The sequence below is a fragment of the Falco peregrinus genome, chromosome 11 (genome assembly GCF_023634155.1).
Source record: "Falco peregrinus isolate bFalPer1 chromosome 11, bFalPer1.pri, whole genome shotgun sequence".
Lineage (NCBI taxonomy): Eukaryota > Metazoa > Chordata > Aves > Falconiformes > Falconidae > Falco > Falco peregrinus.
The window spans coordinates 28,632,582-28,656,973 of NC_073731.1; the positions used below are offsets into that span (position 1 = coordinate 28,632,582).

Consider the following 24,392-nt stretch of genomic DNA (forward strand, 5'->3'; position numbering starts at 1 on the left):
GAACGCCTGATAACTTCAGGGCCTAGATGTGACTGCAATGGCTGAGTGGCAAAACTGTTATCATTAAAGAGAGCATTCAAAGTACAGTATGAAGCACGATATTAATAAACGTGACAAATACAAGCCTAAGCGGGGCTTTTGCGTGGTCATTTTGAACTCCTGGTCTCTGGTTCCTTGTGGCACTTGCAGTAAGAGCCCCATGGAGACGACCCAGAGAAACAAAGTCTGCCCCACATCAGAAGGTTCCTCTCCTTAAGAAATGTTCAGGCGTCTGCTAAATCATAAACCACAGCCAGCCTCGTACTACTTAGAGAGAGAAGTAGCCATCTCCATCACACGCGCCCAGCGCTCGCCATCGCTTTGGCACTGCCCAGCCAGGCTGGCTGCGAGCAGCACCGTGACGGCAGAGGGCTGTCGAGAAGGCTGGGGTGATATTTATGACAAGGACTGTTCTACCTATATTTGTTGTTCCCGCTGTTCGTGCAGCCAGCGTGTCCTGTAATAACTTCAATAGCTTTTATGCAACGGCTAGGAGTGATGAAGCTAATTCAAGATTAGGTATTTAACCTCCCCGGTTTTATTCCAGGTCATTAGCTAAAAGTCAACAACCTGACCCCTTCCAGTGCCCCTTGCTATCAGATTCAGGCTGAAGCAGGGCAGAGTGCTGGTCCCACAGTGGAGGTCTCTGCTCTGGCCTTCACAGAAGCAAATAGCTCTGGGGTTTGCTTCTGGACCTCCCCTCTCCTGACGTGCCTGCCAGCCGGCTGAAGGAAAAGGGACAACTGTGACCAAACAGATTCTCACGGGGCTGGAGCCCCTTCTCACCTGCAGGAAGGGTCTGTGTCCCCTGCAGCAGCGCATCCCCAGGAGATGTCCCCAGCCCTGCTGAACCAGCCGGGAGGCAGGAGGTGCGTGACGTGCCGCTGGTCAGTGGCAGAGCCAACACTAGAGCCCAAGGTCTTTGCCCCAAGGTCTGCAGTCCAGCTGTGGGGCCACAGGTCTGGGGTCAGTCCCAGCCTGCAGCAGAGGACACCAAGCCCCACCGCCCCTTGTCCGCAGCACCGTTCTCTACCTCCTGGCCTTAAATGATGCAGAAAGTCTGCTAAGGACCTTCCTGCTGGTAGGACTCAGCAGGAAGCAGCTAATGCAACCTCTCTTGCTCATCCATGGCACTCATGTCCAATGGGTAATAAAACCACAGGCTCCTTTCTCATTAATGCCTAATTAGGCGCTCTCTCGCTTACATAGCACTTTCTGTCATTAGCCTGGAAAGCTGAGAGCCTGCCTTTAACCTTCACATGTTGTGAGGAGGCAGACCCGAACATCTTGCTGTAATCTCGCACAAAACATCTCCTTGCCTTTGCTCTCAGGTGCTCCTGGAAAAGAGGCGCACACACACACACATACACCCCCTTCCCCCAGCAAGAGTAGAAAAGCAAAAAATCTGGAGCAGCACAGCATCTGCAGCGAGGAGGCTGGAGGTGCCCACGGGGGGTGTGACACCTGACCACTGAGCGACCACAAGGTCAGGTTTGCCCTTGCACAGCTGCAAGAGCTCAAGCGATGGACCACAGGGGCCTGGGCTGGCTACCCTGCTCCTGGCAGCTCGTCCTGGTGTGGGAATGGAGAAGGCAGCAGAGGTCACACGCTTCCAGCTGGACTCCAGCTTCCATCACTGCTCTTTACCAGTGGCTGGGAAGGGAAGGGGAGCTCTGTCAGCCCTCCTGCTGCAGAACAGGCTTGCCAAGATCCCCCTGTGTGCTTTTAAGTTGTTGCTGTGTGGGAGAGCAGCCTGGCTGTGGCAGCGGGGGATGCAGAACAAGCTCATCTACCTCTTGAGAGTGGGGCAGCGTGGTCCACACGAGCTCTGTGCAGCCAGGCTACCCTAGAGCTTCAGCATCTCCATGTAAAGCCTGGCTGGGCATGTGGCGTGTAGGTCCCGCGCTCTGGGACCACACAGGTGTCCCGGCCCTTGGTGCAGGAGCAGAAACAGAGAGAGAAGAGCAAAGATCACAGCTGAACATCAGCCCCGCTCCCACCGGCATCAGACAAAACCTCACCAAATTATTAGGTTGAACGGGGGGTGTGTGCGTGTTTACGTGTGCGTGTGTGTGCGCGTGCGTGTGCGTTGGCTACGTTCCAGGGAGGGGAACAGGCAGGCAGCTGAGTTACGGTACCTGGAATAAAGCACCTAGCCCTTGCTGCTGCTGGCAATGTGACATTTGCTGCCCATTATCCCGGCAGCTGTGGGTCATCTGCACTGTCCTGCCTGCAGTGGTGGGACTCGCTCCACTTGGGGACCAAGAATAACAGCTGTCCCAGACAGATGCGCAGCCTCAAGCCTGTGAGTGTTAGTGCCCAGTGCTGGACACATCCCTGGCTTGCAGTAAGTGGTGTCAGTGCAATGTCCCCCCCGCCCCCACATTACCTACAGCATGTTTGAGATGGCCGAGGACCCCTGAGGGCTGTCTGTCAGCAGGTCTGCCCACAGCCGCACCATTCCCAAGCGCACCTCTCCGGTTTCCCAGCTGACGCCTGAAGCATTGGGGTCCTGCAGAAGGATGCTCCGTGTCCCGTTGTCCCTCTGTTGGCCACAAGGATCTCTCAGCGCTCACGCAGCATCCCAGGAAGATGCCAGCACCAGCTGGCACGTGCCCGCTCAGGAGACCGGCAGTGGGGGAGGAACTGGGTCCAGCCCCTCTCCCTGTGCATGTCTCCAGGGCAGGCACCTGTGGTGTCAAGCCATCCTCACCTCCTGCCTTGTGAGCCTGGCCAGCAACACTTGATCCACGTAGGACAGTGGCTCCAGGAACATGTTCTGTTTTAAGCAACTGAGGAGGGTGTCCCAAAACCTTCTCCTCTCTTGCTACTGGGAGAGGGAGAGGAGAAGGCAGGCCTAGAGCAAGAAAGGAATCGGGAAAGTGTAATTTGCTGCCAAAAGAGGTTGGTTTAGCATTTCCTTTAAATGGCTGGTTCTGCTCCAGGGATGGGTGTCAAGGCCTGCCAGAAGCAGCATGAGGTCAGCTCCTGATCCCTCCCCAGCCAGGACTGTGCATGGAGCCTGACCCAACCGGACCCTGCGCGCCGGGAGTGGACCCCCTCCTGCCCCTGTGGCCAAGGACCCTGACCTGCTGGCTCTGATGTTCTGTGCCCACCCCAAAGTGCTGCAGAACGCCTCTGGGAAGCGGGGACCTGCGCTTGCGTAGCTATAGAAAGGGCAACGAACAGCCCCGGGCAGGGAGTGCAGAGCTGTAGGGAGCAAACCTGTGGAGCTACCAGTGTGAGCAACATCTCCCCTAAATCGTTTCGGTGGATCATCTGGAAGGAATTCCAACTGCGGCGGGGGCAAGGGGGACGAGGCAGCTCCTTGCCAAGGAGGTGAGGGAGCAGCCCGCTGCCAGGCGGTGCACGGATTGCGCCAGGCAGTGTGTGTTACAGGCGGTTTTGCAAGCTGCCCTGGAAAGCCGGGCAGCTTCCCAGCCTGCCGGTGGGAATCTCACTGACAGCAAGGCATTACTCTACCCCTAAAGCACTGGGGGCCTTGCACAGCTGCCAGGACAACAAACTGGAGGAGCTGTTTCCATGTCTTGAAACACAGGACATCAAGTGAGAAACTTGAGTATGGAAAGAGAGATGGAAAGAGGCCAGCATTGGTGGGCACCAGCAGGGTAAGAACGTACAGAGGCTCCTCCCATGGGTCCTGCTGCCGACCACCCCATGGAGGATGTTTCTTTCAAGATGTCCAAGTAAACAAGTCTCTCAATGCAGACCTTTTCCTTCAGCCTCTGAAGCCAAATGACACGCTCCAGAGAGCGGCTGCACCCAGCGCCAGCAGGAGCCAACCCCTTCCCCAGCCCCTCTATCCCATTACCCCTAACATTTCCCCTCCCTTCAGGTTCAGCGTTAATCAACACCCATTCCTCTCGCTCCCCAGACGCCCAGCAGCTCCAGCAGCGAGGGCAAGCCTCAAAGGTGGGCAAAGAAACAGCGCAGAGGGCCATCAGGCGGGGATGTTAGTGCCAGCTTACGGCTCTGCAGAAAGCCGTGCCCTGCGCTGCCTCCCACTCCTCCTGCAGCATCTCCTCATGCTCTCGCACCCTGTAGCAGCTCATCTTCCTCTGCCAGGGGCTGTCCCGTGGACACAGAAGCAAGGCTAACGCCTGAGCCCATTTACTCGTCCCTTCGGCAAGGCTGAAGGTGCTTCTCCGCTCCCTGCAGACGAGGGTGAAGGGGCTCTCGTCTCCTCCCTCTGACAGGCAAGATGGGAAGAGAAATTTAGGGAAGAGTGTGCTGGCCGCTAAAACCATTACACCCACAGCAGCCCATGTGCCCACCCCCCTCATGCAGCCCAGCACGAAGTATCTCAGGCGGAGCAAACACGCTTCCCCTTCCCCTGAGAGCAGCAAAACACAGAGCTTTGCTCAAACTCCTCCTGCCAGTCTCCTGCATGTCCCACCACCAGGGAGAAAGTGTCACCCCACAGGAAGAAGCCCAGAAAAAGGGATGACAAACCATACGGAGGCCAGACTAGAATAAAACAAAAACATCTGCTTAAAAATTCAGGGCCCAGCTCCTGCTAAAGATGCCGGGACTTTTGAGATGCCCAGCAAGGACAGAGGTGAGCTCGCTCTGCCTCTCGTCTCTCAGCACAAACCTTCTCTACGATGAGAGGCGCTCAAGCATGTTACGAGCACAGACCGTGCTCCCCGCTCCCGGGAATCATTTCTGGTTGAGGTAACTTGTGGTCTGATTGACAGTCCTCGGGAAACAAGACAACCCTCCACCCGCTGTATTGAACTGCAAAGGAGGCGCCTGGGGCAGCTGGAGGGTGAAAGCTTTGACCTCCACGACTATTATTTTCGGTAATGGCAGGTAAGATAGAGAAATCAATTTTTTCATGGCATATCTGAGCTTGGAGGAAAGAAAGAGGAAGCGACAACCATCTTTTCAGAGAGACAAGTCGCTCAATACGGAGCATGGCTCATTTTGACTTCTGGGCACTGATTTGAAAGCCTGCGTAGACATGGCAAATAGCATCTGCGGCTGCAGAAACTGCTGCCAGCGTCTCCATTTCTTGTGGTCTTCCCAACACGTGCTACCTGCTGGAAACGCGGGGGTTTCGCTAGGGCTGCTGCAGTCACCGCAAGGCTATTCCCCATCAGGTAACTAGGAGCACAGTGGCAAAAATAATTACATGGGTGGTAACAGGACACAGCTGAAGAGGAGAGGAGGACTTACCTAGGCAGCACTGCCTCACTGTCAAGCCACAGCTGGTTCTTAAGCAATACAGGTTAAGCAGCAAAGCAAGGCCAAGGTTCAGCTGCACCTCTTGCATGTTCAAAAGGTTTCCACATCCCTCTACATGAAGAGGCTAGACGCGAGGGTACGACCAGCCACCCCCCTCCAGCCTCCCACGGCAAGAAGGGAGCTGCATCACCCCAACAGCCCGGAACCACGGGTCCGGCACCTGAGCGGGCACCGGGCTGCCCCAAGCAGGCAGCAGGGCACCGAAGACAAGGTTTGCTCCTTAGGGCAGCACACAGAATGCATGCCCAGGAGAAAAAAAAAAAAAAAAATTAAAAAAAAAAAGGCAAAATGGAACACATGCAATGCTTCAGGTCTTTATTGTTGCTGTAAAGTCACTGGTAAATGGTTAAAACGTTCTAAGATAATAGTGAACTCTGAAAACTAAGGCTTTCTGTAGGTTTGTAGTATCCTGGTGTTTCACACAGTGTACATATAAAACCAAGTTATAAAAACACAGATCTTTTTTTTTAAACAACAGACCGATGCAATGCGCAAAACTAGGAACTACATTTCATATGATTAAGACAACACCTTACAGACCAGCTTCGGGCCTTGCAGCTTTGAAGCCAAGAGAGATATGTCTTGGGCTGACACCCTGCTACCCAGCTGACCTTGATGACAAACACAGATGGCAGGATTTCAGCCTTCTGTTCCGAGCAGAGAGAATGAAAACCCTGACGCTGATGAGGAAACATTTCACTGAGCAAACGAGAGGAGGATCCTTAAAGCACGTCACGGATCTCAAATAACTTTACGCCAGACCTAGGAAGACCTGCAGGTCCCGCAGACGGAGCAGTCGCTGCCGAGCAGTGCGGCTGCTGGGACCGCGAGGGAAGGGGAGCCATGGCAAACGTGCTAACGAATGAGCTGAGTCTCGTGCCAATATGCATCCCATGAGACAGGGATTCCTGGAGTACTAGCACCTTTAACCTAACAGCACTGAAAACCCTTCCAAGTGATTTACCCAGCACAAAATCATAGAATCATTTAGGGTGGAAAAGACCTTTAAGATCACAGAGTCCAACTGTAAACCTACCACTGCCAAGTCCACCACCGACCCATGTTCCTACATGCCATCTTGGTGTGTACTTTGAATAGGGAAACAGGGTGAGGACAAAACAGTCACCAAAAAAATCTGTGTATTAGTACCTTCTGAGTAAAAGGCTACAATTTGACCAAAGAGAGAAAAAAAAACATTCACAAAAAGATCTTCCTACAGTTCCTTAGCCACTTTTTAAACAGAAGCTTCTACATCCACAAAGCTTTTCCTTGTTATTCAAAGTTTACACACCACACACACACACACACACACACCCCTTGCATTTCTAATTGAGCTGGAAAATGTTGCACATAATCTGAAAATTTGCGTCAGTCAGAAAGCCGAGACCCTTCCCGGTGAGAGGAGGATTCTTCACTTCCCACGTGCTGCCCCACGCCACAGAGCCAGGCACTGCAAATGCAACATGAGCAGCTGACAAGATTATTCTTTCTCTTTGATCCAAATACATGAGAGAGGAGGCTGAATTACAGATTTGCAGGATGTTTACCACATTACAGTAGGTTACGTGTTTGACTCCAGCTGGGAGAAAACCCCTCGTAAGGGTCAGCAATGGATTGCATACGATTTTCAGAGCCCAACTCTGATCACACAGAAGTTAAATCTCTCACCGCTCCATGACCAAGACTCACACTGACGCTTCTGATACATCTGAGGGCACCACAAAGTTCTCTGAGCGACTGAGAAAAGCGAAGCTGGTACTTATGTCACCAACATCGATAACCTGTCCTCCAAAGCGATTCCTGAACACTCTATATTAAGGCGATTGGAGTGGGCTGGCCATGGCTACTCCCGGTGTGAAAGCACAGCCACGGCTCAGGACAGACTAGAAACTGCCTTTTAGCTCTCCTCTGCATTAACCATAAAGGAGGTTTTTTGGTTTTCCCTTGCGGTGAGCTACCTGGGATGTGCAGGGAATCGCACCAAAGGAATATCAGGCAAAGAAAAAACAGGCGATGTCGAGTTAAGGTGCAGCCATGCCTTTGGTATCACAGAATCACGTTTTAAAAAGTCCTCATAGGGCAGAAAGGATCCTTCCACTCGTGACAATGAAACACCAGCTGTCAGACATCAGGTACTCAAATATAAATACGAAAAAATCATTAAGAAACATAACCCTAAATATAAACCTAGTTTTATTCGGTTTTAAGAAAAAAGGGGTTTAAAAAATTAGAGTAAAACAGATGGCTTCAAGTACTTTCCACGTAATAAACAACTAGTTATAAGCACAGATTAAAAAATACTTGTCACCTTGCAAGGTTGACTAGAAGCTGGTGATTCATTCAAAAAATGGCCTTTGATACAACATGTTTACTACTGTAATTTAGAAGAAAACAGATGTGTCTACCATGCTGACCCAACGCTTGAGATACTCAACACAGTACAAGATAAATTTTGCATTCTATACTTTCCCATTTCATGGCAATGCCACTCAACGTATGGCGTCAGGCCACCTCTGTTCCGCTCAGACACGCCTTCGTGCGATAAACAAATACTCAGTAAGTCATGAAAGGTCTGCAGCAGTACAGTTCATCAAGCGACCTAACGTTTTTTTGAGGTTGAAAACCAAACCCAGCCTGGTGTCTCGGAAGTGTTGATCCAGTGTTTATGTCTTTAACCATGTGAGCGTGAACATGACTTTTGTTATATATGACAAGGAATGCACTTGCAAGTGCCTTGTCTGAGTTTAAACCTTCAGATTTTCTGAATGTCATGAAAATAAGGGGAAGTATTATAATGGGACCCCAAAGAACCCCCAAAAGTTGGAAAAGTAATGATGCCAGCAGGCAATCAAAGACAATATTGCAAAGGGAAGATGTAGCTCGGTTTCCCTGTGCTGTGAGAAGTCTGAAACCCATCTCTTGCACCTATAAGGAGACAACCACTGCATCAGGGGCATTTCAGCGGGTCTGGCTGACACGTGCAGAACAAGCAGTCTACGGACACTTTAAATGACTTAGGAAGCAAAGTGAAAACCAAAATACATGCTTAAAAAAAGATATTTCGCCTACTCTGAAAATTAAATGTTTTCAAGCAAATAATGTCTACAAGGAAAACGTTTTGAAAAACGTTTGCCAGCTACTCAAGGGACAGACACTTGGTTTTGCCTCTAGGAGAAAAAATACCAATAAACCAACAAAAAATTAGCTCCCCTATCCTGCAGCTCTGTATACTACAGGAGGAACAAGTCTCCCACAGCTAAGAGGGACAGCAAAACAGTATGGAAACAGTGAAAAATCCAAACTTAGCTGCACAGGTCTATTGAATAATCAGTTCAGATTATTTGGAGGCAGAGCCAGCGCTGTTTTCTGTACTAAAACACAAGACTGCAAGGTTTAAAATCCTTCTGAGTGACCAAGTCAGAACAATTGAATAGTGGTAGGTTCAGTAGTGTTTGGAAAAGATTATGCAAAAATATAAGTTTGAATATTTGAAATAGAAAAAAAAAAAACGGAACAACTTCTCCTCCAACTTCCACCTACCATCAAAACATCGTTAAACTTACCAGCTGTCCAAATCCGGTGCTTCCCTTATGACAATGCGATTGTACAGAAATCATACCTCTGTCTCCTTTAGCTGGACAGTTTGGGTTTCTGCATGAAAGTTCAGTGCATGTCACAATTATTATCATCCTTACGATTGTTCAGTAATCCAGCAATTTGTTTCTTAATTACAGCAGAATGCAGTTGCTAGCTGCTTGCAGAGGCAATGTTGAAATTACATTCAGAGATAAAAACTACCACTTTCACGTGTAGCAATAACTAACATTTTTCTTTCTCTTCACAGAATCGAGTGCAAATGTCTAACAATGGCAATAATAAAAGACAATTCTCATGCAAAAATTCTTCCCTGTGCATAAAATTTGCAGGACATCTCAAAATCACCCATTTTTACATCTTTCTTTACCCCAGAACTAATTGTTTTTTATTTTCGTGTTATGGAATTTCTGTTGCTTTTTAAAATATCGATGACAAGCGAGTTCAATTAGTTCCAGCCCACCAAATATCTTTTGCTGCACGACAAAAAAGATGATCATGGCTGCAAAATACCACTGCACAAAGCTGTACAGGTACAGCAGCACCAGCATACCCAGTGGGAACACTGTCCAATACAGGAGCGAGATGCACTTAACCGTGAGGACCCTGAGCTCGGATTTACACGGAGGAATAATGCTTTGCCCTGTTGCACTGAAGCATTTTCCACCTTCGTAGAAGTGTCGGAGTCTCTCCTCTTTCTCTTCCCAACGCTTCCGGCACCAAAGCTGCAGCTCCTCCTTGGAAGTGGGCACTGTCTCTATGGGATATCTCTGGACGTGGAAGTGAATCTCCTTAGGGAAGTTGCCATTCAGAAGGTGCTTCTCTGTCTGAGGAATGTTTTGGGGGTATGCCACAGTTATGTCATGGATAGCATCAAGATTGTCACCTAGAACAAATAGTTTGGGGAAAAAAGATCAATACAGATCATGCAATCATCAGAATGCTAATTCGCTCCAAGCTGTGATTAAAAACCGTCCAACCTGTGGCAGAGATCCCAAAGACATGTTAGCTATGCAGCAAATGGTTTATCTCCTAGAATCTCTAAAGGCTGTGAAAGGTCAAACTTTTCCCAATTATTATCTGTTCTGAATCTGAGCAAAAAAACTTTGGGAACAGAATTATACACAGTTCAAACTAACCTAGAATCACAACAGGGAGTAAAAGGATAAAGTAAAATTTAAAGGAGAGAAGATGCACATCTTGTCTTGGATAAAGAGCACAGTACCTGAGACTAATCTTCAGTTATTCATACCTGTGCTGCAAGCTGAATGCTTTTAACTAATGAAATCACACACAATCCTAACCCACTGAAGATTGAGAAAACATATGTGAAACATATAGCAGCTAAATATCAGAGGCTCATTAAATCCAGGGTATCTCACAAAGGATGAGGAGCACCTCTGTAGCTCAGCCAGCTTTGCAGAGCACTCCAGTCAGCACAATTCCCCCAAACCTGACCAGCCGGGCCTGCCAGGAGGCGAAGCTGCTCCCTACCGCGCTCCACATCTGGTGAAGACAAAGTACAACACAAATGGTGGAGAAGGCCAGCTTTAAGTAAACCACACGTTAGTTAGCCATTTGGGTAAAGCGAGTATAGTTAACCATTTAAAAAGCAACCACAGATTAGAAATTCAAGGGAATACTGAAACCCCCTCTACTCTTCATTCCCACGCCTGGTTGATCCAACACTCTCGAAAGGATTTCAATACTGCCAAAGTGGGGTTTGCTAACACATCTTTGTACTAAGCGTTTTTTATATTTTGCACTTCCCAAATACCCTCTTTATCCCCCGGCCTCTGACCAGACATTCTTTTTCGATTTCATAAAGTAAATTCTGCTAGTGTAAAACCGATCTAAAAATAGGCACACGGTGCACTGGATGTTGCATAACTGTTAAGTTCTGCCAGCAGTGATTTATCCCGCTGTTTTTATTTGGCTGGCTGGCTCAGGGCGAAATAGAATCAGAGACTAAAAGCCGTCTCCAGTCGCAGCGACTGAAGCCCTTCGTTCTCACAGCTGACGTCACTTCTTGCAAAGATGATCAAAACCTAGTCTTTAGCCCTGCTCCCCCTTTTCATTTGCTTCCCTTCCCTGGCATTTTGGCTTTCCTTTACAGCTCTAAAAATGACAAGGACAGAATAGAAAGCTACTTTAAAAGGCCACGTTCAAAATGATGCATCTAAAGTTCAACTCCAAATACCGTAAGAGGGGGGAAAACCGTATTCAGCTTTTCAGAGTCTTTTATAACTGTGCTGTCTTACAATGCTCTTTCTCGGACAGTTTCGTGGTAGGTTACTTGGGTTTTTAAAGAGCTATATATGGCTCCTCAGAGGCGATCAGAGCAAAACTCAGTACTCCAGCTTTCGTCTAGCTATGGGATCACATCCCATCTAAGCAGAGCATCACTCTCTTCTGCACAGGTAAAACCTTTCAGATCTCCTTCCAAGGGATGCTAAAATTGGACGTGTCCTAGAAACCCAGCCCCTGCAAAGGGAAAGGCTGGCCAGCCCGCTGCACCTTAGCACAAAGCATTCTTATTTTGAGAACAGCTCGCATTTTTCCACCCCCTACTCCAAATACTTCTGCCATCAAAGGAACTACAGTCCTCCTACAGACCAGACATCCCCTAGTTCCTGGCCCAGCCAGGGGAAGGGCTGCTACACGCCTCTAAGAGATACCCAGCTCTTACAGCCTGTCTTCCTCCTGATCCTCCATAGCTCCCCAGGTCCTAGCAGCACATAAAACCTACACACTTCACCTCAAGAAGGAGGCCAGAAAAGTTCAGTCCCCTGAGATCCTTGTATGAAAAAAGCCTTCTATGAAAACTGGTTTGGGCTACATGAGTTTCTCACCCATCCTACAGTCATTTGTGTCTTTGCAGCTAAACAGTCAGTCTGCCATTATATGCAAATATTCTTGAAAAAGCAAGGCTTTACACATAAGGACCACTGGCATACAGATGACAGACAATAAATCATCAGATTTGCCTAAGACACAGGTTTTCTGACTGTGCAAGTGGGACTGGCAGGACTGGGCAGGACTCCCTGCACCCACACAGCTGGTCTGATCTCAACACGCAGATATATTTCTACCTGTGAATTCCTGACCAGGAACAGGGTAGCCTCTACTCCCATCCATATGGATTTGCAGCACCCCCAGGCAGATACCTACCAGCAGGGCTTCATGCCAGACTGTAGAAAGTCTACGCTGCATTGTGGCTTCTAAATTAGTTACCCAGAACAAATCTCAAAGAGCTGCATACAGGAGGTGGACATCATTCTTTCTGCATTACACATGGGGAAACTGAGGCAAAGGACGATTACTTGACCTGCTCAGCATGTCCAACTTGAACCAGTATCTATCTCCTAATTCCCAGCTGCAAGGTTCATCTATTAAAGCGTATTTTACACAAGAAGAAATGAAGCTTCAAAGGTAGATTTAGCATATCTGAAAGCACAGAAACATCAGAAAGAGAGCAGACCAGAACACCAGGTTTCATATGCAAAAGGATTAGAGCCCTTCTCAACAGGCCCCTTGTTTGGGTCATACATATTCAAAACCTTCCCTCAAACGGCTGCCTGAAGCTTTAATTCCCCAGCAAGGCAAGCCTGTGGAAAGGACCAGCTTCAGTTTTCTACAGCTGCTGAAAGAAGCACGCCCTGCTAGCGTTACATGCAGTAAAGCTGCGGGATCCACCCTGCACACTTGAACAAAAAGGTTCTGTGTATTCTCCGCTGATTTATCAACGGCATCTTTTAATATGGACAGGGTCGATGCATCACTGCCAAACATGCTACAAGCTAATCTGCTGAAAAGAAGTTACCGCAGCAGATGAAGGTAGAACTTTCATGAGCAGGGACAAAACTCACTTAGCCTAGGTTTAACCAGGCAGTTTTGAACCTGCGTTCTTGACTCCAGCATCTTTACTGTCTGTTTCCCTCTGAAGTTCAGCGCGCTGTCTGCCGTCTAGAGATCAACATCTAACAGCACGTGTTTCAGAGCAATAGCAAGGTGCCAGTCAACCAGCAAAGAAAGCGATCCTAAGTGAAGACACAGGGCAGTCACTTATTTTAGAGGGGTTTTTTTTTTCCACCTGAATTTAAAGATCTGCTTAAAAAAACTGCTTTGCACGTTTTAAGAAGAAATTGCCCTAAGGGAAGCTGCATCGTTCTACTTCTCCAGTGGGTCAAAAAATGAAGCAAGCAAGTGTATTTGTTCACAGTTCAGAGAAGCTGATGGTGGACAAACCACATCTGAGGGATCTTTATCCTGCACGTATCCACATCATACTAGGGAAAGAATGAAGGACAGAGGCAATCAAATAATGTTCATAGCTATGCATCTGAGATCTAATTAACTTAAGAAACTGTCCTTAAGCCTACAATGTCAGGCAGGTAGCCCAGCTCTTCAGGACGAAGCAACACGGGTTTCAGTAGCTTTACAGCCCCATGACCTTCCTCCCGCAGCAGTAGAACTACGTATCCTTTATACCCACGAACAATACCCTGTCTTTACAAAAGCACCTCAGAAAAGGAAAGCTTACTACAGCGCTCAGGAGTGAACATAAAGTTTATTTGTAATTATTGCTAAGCTGCTATAAACTGCATAACATGCAGATGATTAATCCACGTGGCAGCCTCCGTTTTGGGATGACAAAATGCCTCAAAAGCACTGTTGTTCTTCTTTTTAACCTTTCTGTGCTCCAATCAAAGTTATTTATCTTTCAGGCTCTGTTGACACATGACATTACTTCAAGCCATTACAATGCACAGCTGGTTGCTTTGGGCACTGCGCTCAAGAGCTGTCCGAGGAAGAACTTACCAGGCTCAGGACCGAGACAACAGCATCAGAGAGATACCTTCTTAAAAAAAACCAAACAAACATTTCCAAGGAAAAAGGAAGATGTCTTCCTTCACTGCACCAGCTGTTCCATCACAATTTTTATTCTACGTTAGAAGTTGCAGCATCTGGTAGCCCAGCAGAGGAGGGCTTGCTGCAGCAGCCCGCCCCAGCTAGGGGTGAGCCTGAGCACACAGCTCCAACACACACGTGTGATACAGATGGGCAGCCATGGGCCAACGTGCACAAACCCCACGGCACTCGAGCCACCAGAACGGCCTCATCATGTCCCACTCGCTGGTTGATTAGGATGTCAGTGGGAATTATATCGATATATATTACATACAGGCTACGGATCCCTCCAGCAACTGGCGCAGACAGCCTATGCTGCAGCTGGTCCTGGGTTCTTGGTCCTTCCAGGCGCTGGCACCTGGACACGTGAGTCCCTGGGGCCACAGCCCCTCTGCTGCGGCTGGTACGCACCTCTTGCACACACTGGCAGTCCCTCTAGCAACTGGCCTTAGACACTCCGGGCCACCCAGCAGCTGCCCTTCGGATCCCCTCTTCTCCAGCTGCCTCGTGCAGAGACAGACAAACATACAAACTGGTCCCAGCTGACCCCAGACCTCACAGGCTTCTCAGCCACCAGCTTGGACCTTGCAGTCCCTCCAGCAGCCAAATTGTGACCATCTGACCAAGACTTATGGCCACTTTGACACCCAGCTCCCAAGCCTTTTACCCTACTTGCCCACTAGTCCTGCTTGATAGTCGCTAGTGACTGCACACTGACATATGCACCCACACAACGGACACGGACCCTCCTGTCTCCAGTTTCTGGCACCTGGACCTCTATATGCACACCCACAGGGTCCTCTCACCCAGGAAAACAATTAGAAATGGGGATTAATGAGAAGATGGGGCAGACGGAGCCAGGTAAGAGCACTGACCAGCCCCATTACATGGGACCAGCCCTTTTTACTCCTTATTCCTCTACTTCCCCAAACTTGTTCTTCCCAAACCACCCTGAACCATCCCTTTCCCCACTTTTGGTTCCTCCTCTAAATATCCCATCATAAATTTTGCACAATCCTCAAACGTTCCTCTTGGGCACCTGGTATCGAGTCCCAGAGGCCTGCAAGCAGCAACGCTCCTCAGCCAGTGAGGGGATGGACAGCAGCCTCTCCCCCTGACTTGCTGATGGGTGTCACCCCTGGCCCACAGGCCGATGGCTTCCCTGTGACACCCTCGGAGCAGCTGGGGCAGGGGCTCTGCTTCTCCATCTGGGTTTTCCCTGCCTGTCCTTCGCATGCGCGCAGATTTACCTTTCATCTCACCACCTATTACAAAACCTCACAGCCAAGGGCCTCTTACTAGGTACAAAATAATGAAGTCACAGGTAAACTGAAAACTACTTTCAATTGTGTGTGTGTTCCACGATACCGTGTCAGCACGGTATTTTAATTCCACGCGGAAAAACCTCAACCTGAATGTAAAAGGCAGGATTAAACTACTTGCAGCTTCTTTCAAACACGTTTGCAAAGAGAACAGTTGCAACTGGTGAAAACTGCCAGAAGTGATGCTCAGCCCCACAGCACAGCCCCAAATAAGTGGGCTAGCTGGAAGGATGCATCCCCTCTGCTACAAGCATCACTCGGGAGCTCAAGCACTGCTTGTTCCTCAGTTATGATTCACGTCAATGACAAGGACACTTGCTCACAGCCGGGACTGAGCAATGCTGAGCAAGCTCACTGCAAGACAAAAGGATCTATATAAGCAGCGCCTTGAGGGCCAAAATGATGATTCAGAACAGAAGCTCTTCAAGCCAAAATGACCATCAGTGAGCCAAAAATTGGATGGTCCCCAGGTAAATTCATGTAATGAACTGCTCCGACTCTCAGCAGCCTGGAATGGGACAGGCAGCCGAGTCTCCTTGGCATTAACAGTGGTGGCTACTACCCATTTCCATACCTAGCAAGGATCTCAGCAGCTGTAATTTGTCCTACTTTAGTTATCATTGACGCTACTTTAAATCTTACAAGGAGATTATACAGTCTCTTCCCCTGCATTGATCCAGCAGAGAAGATGCTATTCTTAACCACAGTACATCACAGAACCACGTGCCACTGAGTTATTGAGCCAGAATGGCGAGAGGTATATTGAGATGCTCTCGTAACAAAATATTTGTGATCACCTTAAAATAAGCTGTTCTGTGAAAAGTGGGACCAATATGTGAGGCCCTTGTCCATTCCACCTCCCACCACAATACAGCTATAACTGCTTTCTCCTGCAAAGCAGCAGACCTGTCCCTTCATCACGCAGCTCCAGATGCTTCCACAGTTTTCAGGCTTCCATAAAACGCTGGCTGTAGCTCCGCCCAACCCCCACCCCTTAGTATCCTCAACCTTGCAAGCATTCCCTTAGGAAACTCAACAGAAGGATGCTTCACATTTCCATAAACTAATCAGCAACATAACTGAAGCAGAGATGGAAACCACTAGGACAAAACTAGTGATGCTTCACAGTATCTGAGTATTGTACGTTAGTTTTGAAACAAAGACACGGTTTTGGACATTAAAATAAAAGCCACCTAAAACTGCTCACTGGGAAATATTACTGTCTTGGCTCCTGAGATTTGAGTAGTTTTTCTTTGAGAACACAGTATCAAGAGGGAGTAGCTTCAAGGATTTAAAGCCCCTCCTGGGAAGTATCATCCTTGTGAAGATTTAGAACTTCAGGCAGCCCTCTTTAAAGCAGCGGTGTCAGCCAGGGTTAATCTAAATCACTTTCAACTCAGTAGTTATTGGAAATCTTTTTTGGGTAAGTGTAGCAATCAAATAAGCAAACAAAAAAAGACAGAATGATAATGCTGGCCTTGATTAACAGAGAAGAGCAATCCTGCATACCAATTCTTCCTCTAGCTATACTGATTTTCCACAGGCATTGTGACACAAGGAGAGAGGAAGACCTTCCACCTGTCCACACCAAGGTGTTAGAGAAACTACACCTCTTGTCCTTGAGGGCTGGAGCCTGGGGAAGGGGCAGCCCTGGCTGCTTTCTGCTCCCCAGCAGGAAGGAAATGTGCTCTGGGTGCTGCACACAGGAGCAGAGGGATACTGGGATCCCCCGCCAGGTACCTCCATCCCGGTTGGTAGTAAGATCAAGGACATCCTGGTAGCTATCAGCAATCATTACATGTACTTAATTCTTTTTTAAAACACGTTAAAATCACACAGTTTTGCAGCCTGATGACACATCTCATTAATGTGTAAAACTAACTGAAGTTGTTGTGGGGGCAGGATTTGCTTTGAAATCTCTGCAAATACCTCGTTTAATTATTTTAAGACCAGACAGGAATGTTATCATCATCTAATCTGATCTTCTGAATAACACAGGCCACAGGAGCTTATGCAGAATGCTTTCAGTTTTGCCATGGGATGTTTTAAGACAGATATCCTGCATTGCCTTAAAGCTTTTAATGTGAGATAGGCAATTCCTCTAATTAATCAGGGGTGTGTGTGTGTACACATTACTTTTATACTTTTACTTCCTGACCACATAACTCAGATAAATTAAAGAGCTGTCTGTGGTTATGCAGGTAAGTGTCGGTCTGATCCTATGTTGCTCCTGAACGAGCAAAACCTATCAAGCTTCTGAAATCTCAATACGAAGTGTGTTTTTAAAAGCTCAAATCCCTCTTGTAGCTCTGAGTCTCTTCTAATATTTTTAGAAATATTTTACACAGTGTGGGTGCTGGAGCCAGGTAGAACTTTCCAAAACAGCCTCATCAAGTTAATACATAGACATTTAGTACTAACATCCCCACTTGTTTTTTGGTTTTATGCCTCCAAAGACTATGTCCTTTCTTGTAGCTACAGCACCGCTGTCAGAGCTGGTATTTAGCCCTGTTTATTAATCATTATAAAGCCCTTTGCCATATCCTGGAAGGCAACGGAGCCCACAAGCCACGGCGAGCATGCCAGGAGGACACTTGGGTAGGATCTGAAGCGACACGTAGCAGGGCTGAGACGCAAACCCCACCGTTCCCCAACACCAAGCCCACGGAGCCTCCGCTACCGAGGTGGGCAGCCATCTCCACGGGGATCAGGCACTGCTGAAAGGGGACAGGGTGGCCGGCAGGTCCCGCCCCTCAGCTTCTGGGACGTTTCTTCCAGGCGAGGGGAACAGAGCCTGGCACCACATCCACGAAAGGCTGTTGATCCCCAGTTGAGTCAGGGCACACAAACAAGCTGTGGGAGAGTTTTCCACTTTCACCTGTGACAGAGCCTGCGATTCTCCCACCCCAGGCTGCTGTCTGCTAACTGGCTTCACATTTGTTACTTTAACGTATCTCTGCCCTCACCCTCTCCATAAGCCAATAAATGAGGACTGCAGTTAAGCAAACAATAATTTATCCCCTGCAATTTTTGGGTTTTTTTTGCAAATCAGCATCACTACACTGACCTTTTAATGCCAATAAAATCTAGTCGACTTAAATGCCTCTTACAGATCGAATGATTCTTTGCAGGACTATAAACCAATGTTTATATTGGTTTATATATCCAACTGGGGCAGCAGAGACAGATCTCCCCTCTTTTCTATCGGCATGCAAGGGATGCTCTTTTCTTCAGCAGAAACACCTGCCAGCTCCCTTCCTCCTCTCCGAACCAAAGCAGAGCTAAGACAAGAAGGAAGACATGGCGTAGTTCAGTTATGGTATGAGAATGTGGGAAAGCCGGGAAAGCTAAGAGCAGATCAAGAAATATATTACCCTGGTCTGCAAGTTAAGATACACCGAGTGCTAAACTGTGCAAAAAATCTTATTTTGTGGATTAAACTGTACAAAAATACTTAGGCACGTGTCGAACCAAAGTGAAGTGCAGAAGATTTAGCTCATAATTACTGCAGGCACTGTTCGTACAGCTATGCTTTACGGGATAAACACAAGTATGGGTTGTGGTGCTGGATTTCATGCGTTTCAGAACAGCTTACAACCTCCACGAAGGTTTTACAGGCACAGCTCTACCTTGCCACCTCCCAGGACACGGCTGCTCCGACCCAGCTGCAGGCAAAGCCACAGCCAGCTCGGCTGAACCACCGCACCGGGCTCCCGGGTACTGCTGTCAGCACAACCTGACCAACGCCTTCAGCAGCCCAGTCTGCTCGTCTAAAAGAGGAATCTCCGAGTAGGCAAGGGAGGGGGGTGCAGGGGAGAGGGGGTCCCATCCCCTCCCGACGGGGAACACGTCAACCCAGTGGCTCCATCGACAAGCCCGCCCAGAGGCTGCTGCCCTTCGGCCTTCCCTCCCTGGCTCCGAAGGGTTATTTTACAAATTGCAAAGCAAAAGCTGGTCAGAGCTATAAATAAAACACAAAAATATGTGGAGAGGAGGGAGCGAAGGGATAAAAGGGTTGGAATAACAAGTTATTTTCAGTTGCTAGGGATGACCAGGCATAACTGACTCACCACTTTATCATTCCCAAACTATATTTATCAAATCCAGATAACAAAAATGCCATGTTTATTCCCCCCCGCCCCCCAGCATATCTGCTCTCTCCTGGCCTCCCATACTTCAAGTCTGCTCTACACACACATATAGGATTTGGTTTTCATAGCTATATTACATGTTAGGAAGGAGAAAACAGGTTTTTTCTAGGCTTATAGTACATCGCTACTTTTTTCTTACAGAAAAATCCTATTTCATGTAACAGAGATGCACTAGTATGCAACTCTCCAACTCCACTAAGCCCCAACAAGAATTTCCTGGCAAACAGTCAACAAACTCAGACAAGAATCACAATTATGCTTGAAATGAAGATAATTTACTATACTGGAGTGAAATAATTTTAAAAAGCATCACATAGTCTACCTTGTCATGATAAGATGTCTTGCTAGACAGGCACATGTACGTAGTTTAGGAAATGGCTGATTTATTATGATTTTTAAAAAGAAAGCTAAACTAGTCATCCAAGCATTGCTAGAAGGCTAAGTATCATGACAATTAAGCAAAAATAAGACATCAAATACCCTTAAACTAAATCATACACATGCAGACACACAGAGATTGTGATATTAAAGATAAGAGTAGAGTATCCACCTAGTTCCTGTGTTACTTGTTGGGCATTTAAAATCACTGGGAATTTGAAAGAGAAGTAATTCACCCCTGTACATTTCTTTGCCCTCTGCCTGGATGAACAATCTCTCTCCAATGCAGATGGAATTAAGCGTCAATCTCTACAGCAGCAAACCCCGCACTGCTCGAGGTAAGCCAGTCCTGCTGTTCCATCTGCAATTTCCACTGTCATTTCTGACTGGTCCTACTGAGTTAACAGTAAAGCAAACCACCTTGCAACAGTTTACACACACAACTGTCACAGCAATGATGCACAACATTGCAGGATGTTCCTGCTAGGTAAACAACATAGGTGGCTTAAACCCTAGGATTTTTGGAAAAGTGCTACATTTTTAAAGATGTAAGGAGTAAGCACTTTGCATGAACTGCCATGCTATAGCACAAAAGCATGTGCCAGCTTTCAGGATCCCAATTAAAATACAAGCATTAAATGGATTACCCTTCCTAATCTCCCTGTTCATTCTATTAATGTTACCCATTTTCCCCAGTTCTTCCACAACCATTGCTTATACTCTTTCCAAATAAATCTCTTTTTTTTTTTTCAATATTTCTAGGATTTGCCAGTATGTAGGGTAGGAAATCTTCTCATAATTTTCTCATAGTTTTTAATCATTTTCTCATTGTCTTAGGCAAACATTAGACCCTAGCCAACCTGCAGACTGATCACGCAACTTGCTTTGTCTTTGTCTTTTGTGAAGTCACTACAAAACCAGTGGGAGGCACTGTGAAGAGCAGAAAAAAATAATTCACCACAGATACTCAAAAGGAAGCAGTTGTGGCAGTTCTCGCTCGGTAATCGGGAGATCAAGGTGCACCATCTCAGAAACACTGTGGACTTCTCACTTTCTGCCAGCCCTTATTTCATGCCCATGGAAGGATGGTGCTATGAATAGTATAACAGCATCCAGTACTGTATTGCAACGGTAGCAATAAGTAAATAAGTTATTATTATTAAAGAAAAGAGATTTTATCCTTGGCTTCTAGTGCATTACATCTATTGCTTTCTAGAATTCAGGTGTAAAGTTCAGCTTCCTTTCTTCACCTTACTCTCCTTTCCTTCTTTTTTGTTAATGGCTACAGACGAGTAAACCTTACGCTAATTTTGTGCACTTTGCTATCTGTCCTTATCACTACCCAAAGTCAACCGCTAGAGAGTACTCTTCACCTGCTTAGTGACCTGACACTGTTCACAGCCCTGCCCTCTTCCAACTGTCCCAGGCATCACTCCTGGTTAACGCAGCCTTCAGCAGCTCCAGGAAGAGCAATCTGGAATTCGGACTCCTCACAGGACAAAAAGATGGGCTAGATGACGCACCCAGTACCATCGTATGGGGATGCGTGAGAAGAAACTGCAAACACAGTCAAACTTTTGAGAGATTCAGTATTCCAAATAGGGCCCAAACCAAAACACCAGATGAAAATGTACGCTGCACCAAAAATAGAGCATGAACTAGATGTTGATAAAACACCTGCTAGCAACCACCTCAAATATTTGGATGGAGTGCTTCCGCAGCCACCCTGAGCCAATCTCTCACGTTTCATGCCTCGCTGATTTGTGCTATTGCCATTCTTGGTCACAGCGGTTTGTTTTCATTCTGTGTACAAAGCAAGAGGAATGCAGAACCACACCAGCAGCCTGACAAGGAGGCATGATTTCAGCATACAGAAAATTGTGAGGCTTATAGCTTCCCTCTGATAAATATATTACTAAAAAAGCCACATCATACTTTTGCTCCACCTTGTTTTAAACCCAGGGCAAGGATTTTGCTCTGAAAATATTTCATACTTTGCCATTAGAGGTTCTGTCAGGAACATCTGTTTTATTATCTGAATTCGCAGCTCAGTCATATTTACATCTACAGTCTGAAATCAGAAAAGCACTCGGGTTTCAATTAAAGAGCAAAGCCCTAGTCATGAAATAGTCAACAAAACAGAGCTTCTAACATACTTTAATCTTCTGGTTTTTACTGTAACCCTCTAGATGTAACTCAGCCCTTTGATATTCAACTCTAACACTACTAATTCAATTTCCATGGTTTGGGGTTTTTCCTCTATGCAAACCATAGAGCCCCTTGACACAAGAGCATACAGGGCTGTGCATAACGGGCATTGAGACCCGTGACTGCCTGCACCAAGATACAAACTTATTGTTCCCAATCCCCTTGGTGCTAAAACAGTTTCCACCAGACCATGATACACACAAGTGGACAAATCTTATTAAACTTAATCAGCCCAGTACTTGGGGAAACCATCTTAATCAGAAAGGGATTTAATGAAAAGCTGCAACTCCAGTGAATACTCTTTAATTACAACTGACTAATATTTATCCACAAAGAGGAATTTGTTTCAGGATTAGTCTGAGACCTGGAAGAAGCCAAAGACATCAATTTAATAATGCAATGCCTAATTAAAGTATAATGGAAACATAATTGTGATATACTGCTTTGTAGCGCACATGATTTATTTAGAACAATTGCTTTTCACTGGGCTCATTAGGGAAAGTTAAACAAAACACAATAGTAAAAAAGAAGAGGGAAAAACAGACACACTGGAACTTCCAAGATGATTATAATCAGTTGATGAAAGACAGTGACATATTTGTCAGATAAAGCACTGCCATCCCTCCACAGGCTGTGGTTAAAATATCTAAAAAGGATAATGATGATATAGTTCCTTTCCTCCCTAACAACATGGGATCAGACCCAAACCCTACTGCAGCTACTTGGTGGAGCTCCTCCGGGGGAAAGGAGCCATAAAGCTGAAGGGCCTGATGGTGTGTGGATCCTCCTCATGCAGAGAAACCTCATGTAGCACATGCACCCTCGCAGCTGCTATGGAAGGAGGGCCGGCATGGAGAGCAACCAGCACAACCCCCCAGCCCTTCCCACTGTGGGTATGACTGCCCACTCTTGGTGAGGATGCACTTCTTTAAGAAGGTATGGCCCATGGCACATAACTGAGAGTCTCCTCATTTTTTCCTAAATAAAACCCAAAAAGCTGCTCAAGCTGTTCTTACCATAAACCCAAACATCCTCCTGACTGCATCCTGACGGCACCTAGCAAAGCGGGCTGGCCGCTCCCCCCTCATTCGCTCCAGCCAAGGTGAAGGACATGCACTGTTTTTCCTGCACCACACTTCTGCAGCGTCAATGCAATCAGCATTTCTTCCCTTCACTGGGAAAGCGCTAGGAAAAGTGAACCATGGAAAGGGGCTGCCTCTCTACCCTGCAGTGTCCTGCAGAAAACAGACACAAGGAGGTTTAGGAGCAGATGAATTTCCTCCGACGATGGCTGCTGGAAGCGCCCATCAATGCCCTTAGCTCCAGCTCAGTTATGTTTAATTGGTGATGTGAGAGTGACCGTACCAACAGAAGCTGTCAGGACAGTGCCACGGAAAAGAGAAAGGGATGCTACATACCATAGGATCTGTGAAAACACAGCATCATGGCCCTGCAGATGAATGAGGGATTGCAGGAATTTTACATGCGCAGCAGCAAAAAGATCTGTCTCTGGAAATAAACTGATTTGCTAATGGTTTTGTTCCAACTACCGCTGTTCATAGGGATGCTTAGAAAAATGATAGTAAAGTCAATCCTTTGAATGAAAATGAGCAAAGGCTGCTGAGAGTGCCTGAACTGTCATTCCTGTGCCCAGATGGAAGCTGAATTCCAGGCATCCATCTTGTACTTCCACGTGTACGATGCTGTCGTTCTGCCAGCCTGAGAGATAAAAACCAAATTCCTACCTCAAGAACAGCAAGAGAGTCAGCTGCAGGCCAGTGGTTCATCTGCAGATCTGGTCTCAGTATTGCAAGAACAAGGCTGAGAGAGACCACTTATCCCAGCACACGCTGGTCCGACACCGAGCTGAACGGGTCGCTCTGCTCAAGGTGAGTAAGACCAGGACAAGGCTCACAATCCATGCACTGTGCCCTCACGTTAAAGCTGGGGGCTGCTGTGGACTTTAAACAGTTCAGAAGGCAATCCCATGCCGGCAGCTAAAGTCACAGATGAGAAAAATGTAAATCCTTGCTGTACAGGCCTCTGAACAGAAGTCTAAAATTGGTTTCCTGAAAATATTGGCTATAAACTTCTATCTCTGAACTCCGGCCGAATATTTAACTCTGTTGGCACTGTGTGCTAGACAGCTCTGAGAGCAGTCATTCCTAATGTTTTTAACATTGCTTTTTGACACCAATATGAATATGTACATAACTAAACCACAACGAATAAAATCAGCTTAGGCAGCTCAATTTATTTCATGGGAATTATAGAAAGAAATGGCCTGCAAGTTAAAAAGCCTTTTGTTGTCAGCACACAATTGTTTTCCTTAAGTATTTTAACTTGGGAAAAATGAAATCCCCTAAATTTCACACAGTGCGTTGAGAGGACAATGCTTAATTAAGGGGAGAAGCTCTTTGTCACAGCAGAAAATCCTTTTGAGCTATGTTTTCCATACACGCACGTTGCTATAACACACGTGAGGTCAGAAGCGCTCTCCCTCCAGAGCACCTGACCGATG

The 24,392-nt window shown here is 47.0% G+C and overlaps 1 protein-coding gene across 5 annotated transcripts in view; it reads right to left on the reverse strand.

Moving 5' to 3' along the window:
* Positions 1-5,608: 5,608 nt before the first annotated feature.
* The window catches only part of LCLAT1 (lysocardiolipin acyltransferase 1), a 117,042-nt gene continuing 98,258 nt past the window's right edge, over positions 5,609-24,392 (reverse strand). For all 5 annotated transcript variants that reach the window (XM_055816139.1, XM_055816138.1, XM_055816136.1 and 2 more), the window contains one exon: positions 5,609-9,787. In XM_055816139.1, coding sequence (XP_055672114.1) covers positions 9,279-9,787 — 509 coding nt within the window. In that variant the 3' untranslated portion in view covers positions 5,609-9,278. The remainder of the gene's footprint in view (positions 9,788-24,392) is intronic.